The sequence below is a fragment of the Myodes glareolus genome, chromosome 6, assembly GCF_982192425.1.
Source record: "Myodes glareolus chromosome 6, mMyoGla1.1, whole genome shotgun sequence".
Taxonomy (NCBI): domain Eukaryota; kingdom Metazoa; phylum Chordata; class Mammalia; order Rodentia; family Cricetidae; genus Myodes; species Myodes glareolus.
In genome coordinates, this window is record NC_142031.1 from 96,886,437 (window position 1) to 96,898,624 (window position 12,188).

Consider the following 12,188-nt stretch of genomic DNA (forward strand, 5'->3'; position numbering starts at 1 on the left):
CAGGGGTCATGCCCTGCAGGACACAGAAATCAGAGTGGAACTGACCGGGCTTGGCTTGGGTCTGCAGTAAGTCTAGCAAGCTGATCTCGGTCTTTTCATACATTTCTGCACTCACAATAATCAGCTCACTGTTTTCAACTTGGTTGTTTGCACCCACGTGAAATTCGTTAGATGATCCTGTTAGCTGTGTGGCAAGTGCTCTGTAGAGCTGTTTACCCTGTCAAATGGTGCCCTTTGTCATGGTTTTACATAGACATTTTTAATCCTCTAAATCAACATTATTGTTTTCTTGTAAAGGAAAACAGAATAGGGTTTATCAGAACCAACCAGACAAAGAACATTTTACCTTGGGGTGCCCTGAAGAATCAGTCTGCCCAGCAGAGTTCTGGGTATTCAGAGTACTCTGTCTCTCTTTCTTTTTGCTTTTGTTCGTTCTTTCTTTTTTCTTTCCTTTTTTTTTTTTTTAAAAAAAAAAAAAACAGGGTCTCTCTATTATATAGCTTGGCTGTCCTGGTATGTAGACCAGGCTGGTCTTGAACTCACAGAGATCCACTCACCTCTGCACGTCCACATACTGGGATTAAAGGTGTCCATCACCATGCCCAGTCCCCATATTACTATTTCTTAACCTGGGAGCTGGTATCCTGGGTTTCCTTTGGAGAAAGGTCACCAAGTGGGCACAGGATTTTTGCTTTCTTACCTTCCTGCTTTGTCAGCACAAACTTCACTACACCCATCCCTCCACAAGCTCTCCTGTATCCTCAACACAGGAGAGAGAGGCCTCCCGTGACTCCTAGCTCAAGGAGTCTTCCCTGTTTGGGAACCTCACTGAAGGTGTTAGTGTCTACACAACACTCACATCAAGTCACACTGTGCGGCCGCCCCGCGACTGTCAGTTACGTATGTCTCTCTCATTAAGGCAGTCAATAGTACCAAAGTCCACAGCTGTGTGTCTGAGCCCTGACAAAGAGGGGAGCATAGGGGCCAGTGGTTTGTGCCGGAGTGATGAAGGGGCAGAAAGGGAAAGTTCAGCACAGGGCTCGAGGAAAAAGGTAAGAAGAAGCCAGGAGAGGAAGCTAGGAAAGGCTTTGAGTTTTCATAAACTCAAGAGTAGGCATGTTTAGACCTGGCTGGAGGCACCTGGGCAAGCTAATCAGCTTTCGGGAACGCAGTCTTTCCTTGGGAAGGAAGGCTAACCCAAGGTTCGTAGCCTGGGCAAAGTACAGAGTGTAGCTCCTAATCCCAGTCTGTGTCTGGTTTTCTTCTGGTTCCAAACACTAGAAGAAAATACACCTGCCCTCTATGGCTTCTACAGGACATCGAACAAGAGATGTCACAAGCTCGAGCGTGGGGGCAGCCGTGGAAGAGACAGACAAGCCACTGTTGAAAGAAGGTAGGAGTTGTCACGGGCTCTGGAAAACCCAGTTTCTTCATCCAGGATCAACACTGGAGAAGTAACTCCAGAAGTCCAGGCTTGGACCACCACAGGATCTGTGCGGCCGTTACACATAAACTGTGACAGGGGTGGAAGGTGCTTTAGGAGGCCTCCGTGACACAGTGCCACCATGGGAAATGAGTGGCTATTGTGCCTCCCATTTGGGGGACCAATGGACTCCATTTCGCACAGCGAGAAATCTGCCACATTCTTCCGGAGCAGGAAGCCCTGTTAAGATTTTATAGTGAAGTGTCATGCACTTTATAGTTTCAGGGTAGAATTCTCTAGAAGCACAGATCCCTGGGAGCTGGCTGCTAGGGAACATACAGGAAAGGAAAGGAGAAGACAAAGAAACCAGCAAACAGCCCTTCCCTCACGGTCACTGTCTATGCTTACAGCTCAAACCATCAGCAAAAGGGATTTTCCTCCTGCTATCAAACACTCCGTCGGGAGACAGTTCCCTTTGAACTCAGTCCTCCAGTGACTACTGTAAGGACAAGGACTCTTGCTTTTAGAAGAAAAAAATATTTCATGAGATGAGAGAAGACAAAACCATCATCAGTAAGCCAGCAAAAGACACTTAATTATGTTCCTAGAGGCATGATCTTAATATAGGATCGTGTGGGTGGGGCTTTCTAAAATATTTTCTCACTATTTTTTTCTGGTGTGATGGCTTTCAAATGTTTTTGACTATATATTTAATTAGTAAAATTATTTGGGGAATGTATCACAGACGCGCATATTTATGCATATTTATTCATAGTTATAGAAAGTGTTCTGTTTGTTGTATTTATAGTGAAAGTTCTAATATTCTGTCCCAATAAACAAGCAAGACTCATTTCACAGATAGGTAAGCAAAGACTTAAAGGAAGGGTCTTCCCCAGATCTGGTAGAACTTGTGGGGATGGATTAAAACCCACTTAAAGTCAAGTGACCTCCCCTTCCAGCTCACCCACTCACTACCCTGTCTCCATGGGTGGTCTAAGCCGCATCTCCATGGAAGATTCTTACTTCCATGTCCTAAATCTCTTTTGTCCCACCCCTCTCAGTTTGGGAACAGACTGTTCATGTTAGCTTCTAGGGGTTTCCCCGTTTGTCCGGCTCTGCCCGTTTTTCCATCTCCTCCTATAACCCAGGCTGAACCGCAGTATCAGGGTTCTGCAAACCGGAGGCATGGGCGTCACGGGGCCCCATCCATTTCTTCACACTCCATTAGGCAGAGATGATGCCGAGTCCATTTGCGGGTCTCGCCAGGCCCAGGGGTTAATGTATTCTGAAATTTATTTGTGAAAAGAAAATGTGCTCTTCAACCGAAGGAACACCCGATGTGACTTGCTCCGAGGGACCACACCTGGTACTTGGCTTCCTGGGTGAGGATGAAGCCTGATGCTTCCCTGGCTTTGTAAAACTCACCCAGGCCCAGAAACCATGTAAAGATGAAGCCACGGAAGCACCTGAAAACAAGGAAAATCCAAATTAAGGCAGTGAGAAATCAGCAGCTAGTGTGTTAGAGTAGAGTCCGGTAGGGATGGGGGGATCTGAGAGATCTCACTGTTAAAAGCATAGTCACCTCTCTGGTGTGTCCGTCTCTGTCTCTCCAGGGCCAAGGTTGGAATTACTGTTTAACTAAGGTGGGGCTGCGGTGCCTGCTGTACCCATATAAGGAAGCACCCGAGGGGAAGAAGTAAGCCTAACCTGCCCGGCACTGCCGGTTTGCTCATATTTCCTCCACAGCGACAGCGCTCTCCTGCATCGTCCTCTCTGCCACTCTCCAACCCTCAAGACTGCTGCCGCCCAGGCTGTGCGACTGACCAGTCCCTGTGGGCTTCCTGAGGGAATACTGCCCACAGTACCACTCTACTGGATGCCCCCGCAGAGGACACAGGTGAGGTGTGAGCTGCGGCCTCTCTGACTCTACACCTAGATAACCCTCCTGCAATCAGTGAGACTGTGTGTTTTCCCCGGAAACCTTCCTACTGATGCCGGTTCTGGGTCCAGTATAGGGCTGTGATGCAGGATGCAGGGGCTCTGAAAACTGCGCCTTTCCTATGTACCTGGTCCAAGGACAGAGGTACTTTCAGAGGGAAGAGATGGAGAGAGAGGAACTCGTGATCAGAATATATTGTATTTAAAAATACCTATTTTCAATTTTTAAAAAAAAGTATTAGAGACAAAGACAAGTTGAGTTTTGTAGAAAAGCTTATCACAATTTTGCCCCAGTTCACAAAAAAGTGAGGGGAGGGTCTTGGTTATTTAGTCACCTTTGCTTTCTATTCATTCAAGACCACAACTTTGATGTCACTGTTGACCATAGAAACACTTTGATGACAGGAATCATGATTTCTCTTTTATCTATCTTTGTGTGTGTGTGTGTATGTGTGTGTGTGTGTGTGTGTGTGCAGGTATATATGCATATATGTGCTTAGGTGTGTGAAGTTCAAAGGTTAACTTTGGTGTCATTTCTCAGACATTGTGCACCTTATTTATTTACTTATTTATTATGTGTGTAAACATATGTGTGCGCGCGCACGCACGCACACATCCACATACAGAAGCCAGAGACGAACCTTACTTAGGTGCTGCTCCAGAAGTCGCCTACTTTGTTTTGTGAATCAGGGTCACTGGGGCTCAAGACCTAGTACTCCTGCTAGAATGAGTGGCCAGTGAGCTCCAGGGACCTGCCCATCTCTTATCTCTGCTGGGTGAAGTGTGTGCCACCATGCCCAACTTTCTACATAGGTACTGAGAATAAAAGTTGGGTCCTCTAGCTTGTATGGCAAGCACTTTACCAACCGAGCCACATGCCTAGTCCTGTAATTGTGACTTCTATGTCCACTGACCCATGGCTCTGGTAGAGCAGGTATTTAATATATATTCACAAAAGGTAGCATGGAGCCCGGACACTGTTTTCTGACAATCTGGTATAATAGCTACAAGAATGAAGTTGGAAAAAAAAAATCTGAGCTCAACACAAAAGACGGGGTCACTGCCACTGCAGAGGTTCAGCGACTTCCATGACCTCCTACGATATCGTCGGCACATGAGGGCCTCTGTGGTTGCTAAGTTATCCTGTCTTTGCGAGGTGACACTGTGGTCAGGCTGACATTTCCAGTTGGGTAGGTCAACCCAAAGCTTCCCAGATTAGAACAAAGGCTTATTTCCCTTGGGGCTTACGGTGGGATCACAAATGGCAGGTAAGACCTCTGTCTACCCCCAGAGGCACTGAGTGAATCTTCAGTGTGAATACTTTCTTGAACTTCCCTATGATGTACTTGGCTCGACTCCACTGTTTTCTATGGGAAGGGAGGCCTGGTAACGGTATGAGAGCTTGTTTATTACTCTGCCAAGTGATGGGATACAGTAATGAGCTGCTTATGTAACGGGCAGGTGTGATGGGTAGCATAAGTTCATTATCCCCAATTTATAGATGGAGAAGGTGACTGTTAAGGTGACTGCTAAATGCAACGACAGAGCTAGAGGTCTTTCGGGTCTTGTTTTGCTCCCTGGATCCTTGATTGTGTTTAGTGACCCTCTTAGGCAAACGCCTTCGAAGAGGGGGTGCCGTGAGGCAATGCACAATGGAATGACCACCTCTCTGGCACTGAGGGCAAACTTTGTGTCCTTAACTACTTCATCTGTTGGAAGCGTTCCAGTTTCCTCCTCACTAAGATGGGGTAGCCACAGTACGTTCCTCCCAAGACTGAAAAGTTCACTGGGATGGGAAGTACAAGGGCTTTAGCAGTATATGGAATGTGGTGATTGCTCAAGAAAGTTGAGGTCCTTATTGGTGGTGATACTTTATCCTGGGCTCCCTGTTAGACATCTACCAGCAAAGAGAAAGCGCTTCTGGACTAACGTGTTAGGAGTTTCCAGGGAAGCAAGAGTGAAGGAAATGGGAAGTAATCCGAGAATGAGGGGAAATGATAGAGAGTCACCCATCTGGCCTCTCTTTACACAGAGATATGGCTTAGCTCCAAACCGGCTGTACATCTTGCCACTGCACAGAGACAAGAGGAATAGTGATGCACATTCTAGCTCCCTCGCTTTCCTTGTTCGGATGAACTTACTCTTCTGCACTCCCGGCTGTGCTTTCTGGTTTATTGCCCCTCGCCGAGAAACCTCTATTTAGTCTTTGAGGGTCGGTACCTCATCCAAGTCCTGGAGCAGTTAGTAAAGGTGCTTCCTTGTCTGGGGTAGAAAAGGACACTGAGTGGCTGGGCATCTTAGTTTCTTTTTGTTGCCGCTGTGAGAAAATACTCTGGCAAGAACAACTACAGTGGGAAAGGACCTATTTCAGACCACAGTTCAAGGTTGCAGGCCAGCGCCGTGGAAGAAGTCACTGCAGCAAGAACTTGAGGCAATGATTCATATTATATCTACAGCCGAACGATGGCAGCAATGAATCCATGCGCGTTAGCATTTAGCTTTCTTTCTTAACTCTTGTGCAGTCTAGATCCTCTGCCTGAGGAACAGTTTCACCCACAGCGGGTGGGTCTTCTTACTTCAATTAAGGTAGTCAAGATAATACCCCACAGATGGCCCCAGAAGCCCGTCTCTGGGTGGCTAAACCCTCTGCCAACATTGTAGTTAATGCCAACTATTCACAGTAGACATAGAGGTGCAGGATGGAGATGTGCCATCTCCATTTAAGACAGTGTCTGTGAGGCCAGCCTGGGCTACATGAGAGGTCGCCAAACCAAACCAAACAAAAAAGTAAGTAGGAAAGAAAGAGGAAGGTGGGGGAGACTAGGAGCCCCAAAAGATAGGTGAGGCTAAAAGAACCCGAGACCAAATAATCATTTTAGCATTTACTAATTAGTATTTTACTAATTAGCAATTTTCTTGGCCCAGTGTAATTTTCTAGGGGTCACCTCTTTCACCCCTGAGAGAACAACGAGAGTTTCAGATGGGCTGGCCCAACTTGTGTCTCGAGTGTTTGTAAGAAGCCAGCTGGTGTGATACCAAAGCTCTGAAACTTCACATGGTAGAACAGGCAGAAGACAGCCTGCGGTCGTAAGGAGCCCAGAGTAGAGTGTGGTTTCTCTGCCATGCTCAGGACTCTGCCCCCCACCTCGAGACAGTTTCCTGGGCAGCTCAGAGTCCTGTTTTGTCCTTGAAGGCAGCCTTGAATTTCTGACCCTCCTACACGTCCTGAGTGCTGGAATTATAGGAAGCCCCGCCACACTAAGTTCACCGAGGACATTGTGCGTGGTGGGTAAGCACTCTGCCAGCTGAGCAAATGCCCAGCTCCCTCTCTCCTTGAACAGTGTGGCCTAAAACACAGAACGTAGAGTAAAAAAACAGCAAGTAAATAACAACAAACAAGAAAGAAAAGAAGGGAAAAGGAAGGGAAGAAAGAAAAGAGAGAGATAGGGAGGAATGAAGGAAGGGAGGGAAAGAGAGGAAGGAAGGAAGGAAGGAAGGAAGGAAGGAAGGAAGGAAGGAAGGAAGGAAGGAAGGAAGGAAGGAAGGAAGGAAGGAAAGGAGACTAAGACACCTAAAAAACAGATGAAGCTAAAAGAACTGGAGACAAAACGGTATATGACATCTGAGAGCTGTAGTGGAGGGGGAATTCCTCGGTATCTGCCTTTCCTTTACTTCGAGGGTCACGATTAAGATCTGCATATAAAGGCTATGAAAGGCCAGAAGAAAGGCAGTGAACCCACCACCCCTATCTCTACTGAATGCCCAATGGGAAAGGCTGCTTTTGACCACGGCAGTTGTGAGCGGGCCTTGATCTCCCTCTGCCTTGATCCCTGGATTCTCAAGAGACTTTACTATGTTCTGTTTTTTTCTTTTTTTCTTTTGCATGGATTTTTCTTTTTTTGTAGAAAATTTCTTTGATATAATGAGACGTCAAGGAGTATGTAGAAAGTTTATCAGCCTGCAATGTTGAATCTCCCAGTAAATTGCTGGGAAAATTCAGTGGGGCCTGGTTTCTCATCTTAATGCTGAAGACAGTTGCATGTGAGAATAGCCTTCTAGCCTATTCTGATTATGATATGTTCAAAAGCAGCTGTGAACCAATTCATCCAGCTCCTGCATTGCCTCAGAGACAATCTAATTGTCTTCTTTTGTTTAAACCTATATTTATTGCTTATATTCATCAATGTATCCAACATTTTAAAGAGCTGGAGTAGGGTACAAAGTCAGTTTGTCCCACTAGCTGCCCATCTGGTGGATTCATACATGAGAAAAAAAAATACTGTATAATACCACAAATGTCCGGGAGATCTGTTGGGCTGTTGGGAACAAGGCTATTGCAAGGCTGGCCCTGTTCTAGTACCAGTGTCTCTCTCGGACCTGTGCATGAACCGAATCTGCCCGCTCAGTGTGGTTGCTTTCCCCAAATGGGCACAGGGCCCCCATCTGTCAACCTCAGGTATTCTGAAAAGTGGTTCAAGGAAGAGGAGAAGTCTTGACGCATCCCCACCTCTTCTCAGAGAGAGGCTTCCATGCCTGTCTGTATCCATGGGGCCTGGTCTGTCCATACCGGCCCTCCACCTTTTTATCTGCAGCCTGTTCCTTTCTTTCTGTTATTGTCTTTCCTTCTTAGACACAGTTCTCTCACAAGCTATCTGGCCCCACTTGGAAATCTAAAGTCTGGGGATTGTGAGTGGATGAAGAAAGGCATACAGGAGGCCTTACAGGCTCAGTCACCCTTCTGTGCTTGCTCGTCTCTGACTCCTGCGTTTATTAATACATTCACACTCGTTTGTATATACACAAACCTGTGTTCTAAGTCCATTTTCCTTCGTACTGCTCTTTGACACATTTAATTAGAGGTTTTGTTTTCTGAAGACTTTATTCCTCCTACTGGTCCACACCCAGTCCCTGACCACAGAGATGTGACCTTACTTACTTGGAAACTTGACTTTAGAACCTGAGACCATCATCAGGTGTCCCAGACTGCTTCTCAGGAAAAGGGAATGTTCCCCTTAATCTAAGTGTTCCTTGGCTGTTGATACTGCTTACTCCTCCTCTTCATCCCCACCACTCCCAAACTATGCTGGGAGGGGCCACTGATTGGATCAGAGTCGGGCGGGGCTTCCAACCCAGTCCAGCCCATACATTTGTGAGGCTAATATTGACCTCAGATGCCCAAGATAGCCAGGCCAAAAGTTAGTAGGTCAAGTCAACTTGGAAGGCATCCATAACTGGCTAACTCTGCTGACCTTTCTTCTCCACCATGTTGAAGCCAGAAGCAGAGATAGAGGAGTGGGGACTGTCTTCAAGACCTCCATCTAGAGATGGGTCACAGCAATTGCATGTTTTCTGGCTGTACTTGAATGCTCCTTGTGGAGAGGCAGGAATTCTGGCATTGCTCCAGCACCATGAGCTAGAGATTCTGTCCCTCACTGCATCTTGTCACTGCATGCCTTAGATCTCCTTCCATAGTCCCTTTCCCATGGAGTGGCTATCTCTGACTTCCTTGCTGTCCAGGTCTCTATGCCATTCTTTTTCTCTGTGTGTTCTCCCTGCCTTTGTCTGCTTCTCTCATCTATTTTTCTTTGTTTCATGTCAATGAGAGACTAAGAAGGAAGGCCGAAAGGTGATCCTTTAAGAATAAAAGGACCATCCAAATGTGACTTTAACCTCTATAATTTTTAGAAAGGAACAAAGAGGAAAGACTCTGAACCTGGTGGTGTCTGACTTAGCCTTTGGGAAGTGAACAGAAGTATGGAGGGTCCTTCTGAGGAAACCTGGTTCTAACACAGAAGCTCACTCATCATGACCCAGTATTCTAGCTTGGTACATGCCCAACACCAACTTCTTACGCCTTCCTGATGTGCTTAAGAGATAATCAGAATTAGCTAAGGTTGAGTATGAAGCACATGCTTTCTTTATGGGTGAAAAAAAAAATCTATGCCCAGAAATCTAGGAACATAACAGATACTGTACAGTGTCTCTGAGGTGCATCTAGCTGTAGAATCCAGAAAGAATATTCTACCTGGTTGGTTGAATACAGCTAACAGTCTACCCAAGAGCTTTTTAGGTACCTTTTGCAAAATATTCATCAGAGACCTTTGGAGAGAGGAGAGACGCCAAGACAAATGTCTTTACTTGGTGGGACACGAACTTAAACACAGTAAAAAGGATCTCAACCTTACTGCCTAGTAATATTTGGGGTACATAAGAGACCATACATTTTCTTAGCCCCAGGAATTCGGAGCATGCATTTAAAGGAGGGAAAAAAACTTAGACAAGAAAGTCCAATTTTCTTAGTCTTCCAAAAGGAGGAACAGGGCGAGAGGAGCCAGTGTTATAGTTGAGATCAGAGAAGCTACACGGATCCTCTCTAGTCTGTGATTTCCTTTGGTGTTCCCATCAATTAAGACCTATGAGCTCCCTGAGGCTGGGAGGCCTGGAGGCTGGGAAGCTACATTCATGTGCTGGGGCAGTGAGAAAGAAGATGGTGTGGTTGCCATGTCCATCGACCCACAGAAGCATATTCCGCACTCTGTGCTCTCATGCCAAGCTGTCCGTCTCCTTGGCAGCTGGCATTGAGGCTCAGCCCAGTCACTGGCAGGCAATGGATAGTTCTGTTCTGAGCACTCACTCCTCTTGCGCCGGCTACAGAGCTGAGAGGCTTCGCTGCTTCTAAATCTGAGCATGGAGAGAGGCTTCTTTCACGTCTTCCCCTCCCATGGTCAGTTGGTGCATTGGAGATTATGTTGGAGGATGGCAGATACTCGCTGACTCCCACCCCTTTCAGCCTTGATTAAGCAGAAGGGAGAACGGACTGGCACCATGCATTACTTCAGGCCTGATTACCAGCCCTGAAGCCAGGCATAGTCCAGAAGCCCACAAGTGTCGCCCAGTTTGTCCCACTTGACTTCGAGTCTCAGTTTCCTCCTCTGCAAAGGGAACACACTACAATCCTTGTGATGATACATCGTGCTTGTTAGCGTGACTGGACCTTCAATAAACTAAGAGATAAGATCCTGGGCAGATCTTGATGACATTGATTGATAAGAGAAAGCCCATTTAACTGTGGGTGGCACCATTCCCCAGGAGGTGAGTCGTACACTGTAGAAAGTGGGAAGAGCAAACCGAGTACACGCATGTGCCCCTCTACTCCAGTCTCCTGCTATCTTGACTTCCCTGTTGTGGCAGACTGTACCTGGAGCTATGGGCTAACAGCCCCCTTCTCTTCTGAGTTGCTTTTGTCGAAGTATTTACACAGAAGCAGGAAAAGAGACTACAAGAGCCTTCTTCTGAGATCTGCCTTTCTGCGAGACATACCCCCCCCACACACACACACATGGCTTTAGACCATAAAGGGCTGGGAACTCCTTGAGGTGTCTGAAGCATGAAGATAACTCAGGATCAACACTGACCTAGGAGTTCAGTTCCGTCTCTGAGACCTCCATCAGTGTAAAGTCTCACACTGGCTCCATCTCCCTCAAATGCTCTTTGAAAACAACAGCTCGGTGCCTTCCACTATGACAGATAAGCCTGCGTTCAAGGGCCTTTTTCTTACTTCCTGTCTCACTTCCCCTTCTACTTCTCTCTCCGAGTGGAAAGCTTCCCATTCCTCTTTCCCTCCCTTCCTCTCCTCCTTCCTCTCCTTATCTTTCTCTGTCCCCAGTTCTCCCTCTCTCTAGCTCTCTCTGATTGGTCTCTCTCTCTTCTTCCCTCCATCCCTCCCTCTTTCTCTCTCCCTAAAGCTCTGAGGTGTGACAAGGTGGCATATAGCTAAAAGTGGTTTGCACCGGGTGCTTTTCCGCCAGAGAGCAGTTAAGTGCCTTATTTTCTCCACTCCGGTAACTAAATTATTCTCCATGTGTTAAACAGTGTAATTAAACACATACACATGAGAGTGAGCAGGCCCCTTCCCCCACCCTTCCTTGTTCCTTGTCAGCAGAGAGAGTGTCAGCCCCAGCCTTCAAGCTCTGTTAGTTTTAATTTGAGCTGTGGAATTAGTAATGGGTTTTGCTGTAACACTGTTGTGGGAAATAGATCGCTCCTTGCGCGGGGTTTGGGCACCATTTCAAATGAGTATTTGTTAAGGGGAAAGCCGTCCCTTGTCGTGTTCTGCTACATTACATCAGATTTATTTCCATTGTTCTGAGAAACACCAGCCAGGAGAGGGCTGTGTGCATCACTCCTGGGCAAGCAACAATTGAGCATTCCTTCCTGTTTCTTAGCTGACTTGGAAAAAAATGCAAACGCACCCACCCTTTGTGGCTAGAATAGTCCAAGAACTTCCTGGAGGCGGGAACACCCGGACCGGACCGATCAGGCACCTGTCACCCTAAGGCCTCGGGGAACTGCTTCCCTGGGCCTGTCATTGGAGAAAGTGACTGAGTGAGCCGGCGGTAGGAAAATAGGATGCTGGAGAAAAGTAATTGAGGGGAGAGAGCCCAGCAGGCCAAAGTTGAAAGAGATCTGCCGGCTGCAAAGATTCTTCTGCATCCTTTGGCCGTCGTCCTCCTCTGCTTGATGAGTCCGAGTGAAAGTCTGTCATGTTCTTCCTTGTTCCATGGCATTTCCTGTCATTAGTAGCTCTTTTCCTTGGCACTGCCCGATAAGGCAGTTACTAGTTGCACGTAGATGGGTACAGTTAAATGCAATTTAAATGTAAATGAAATAAAATGGAATCAAATTAAAAGTCAGTCACTTGCCTTATACCGAGAGCTCAGGGGCCACATGTGCCTAGTGATTCCTGTGTTGTATGTGCGATGGTGTGTTAGACAGAGTTCTCTAGGGTGACAGAACCAGGAGAGAGAATATACATTAAAGTCAGGCT

The 12,188-nt window shown here is 46.8% G+C and overlaps 1 protein-coding gene across 5 annotated transcripts in view; it reads left to right on the forward strand.

Annotated features, from left to right (window-relative positions):
• Positions 1–990: 990 nt before the first annotated feature.
• The window catches only part of Capn13 (calpain 13), an 89,776-nt gene continuing 78,578 nt past the window's right edge, over positions 991–12,188 (forward strand). Inside the window, exons 1-3 of one of the 5 annotated variants that reach the window (XM_085691252.2) lie at positions 991–1,052; positions 1,316–1,393; positions 3,170–3,320. In XM_085691252.2, the coding sequence (XP_085547378.2) occupies positions 1,006–1,052; positions 1,316–1,393; positions 3,170–3,320 (276 nt within the window). In that variant the 5' untranslated portion in view covers positions 991–1,005. Of the gene's footprint in view, positions 1,053–1,308; positions 1,394–1,977; positions 1,997–3,169; positions 3,321–12,188 lie in introns of those variants that run through there. The other 4 variants (XM_085691254.2, XM_085691251.2, XM_048416293.3 and 1 more) reach the window with 4 other exon arrangements.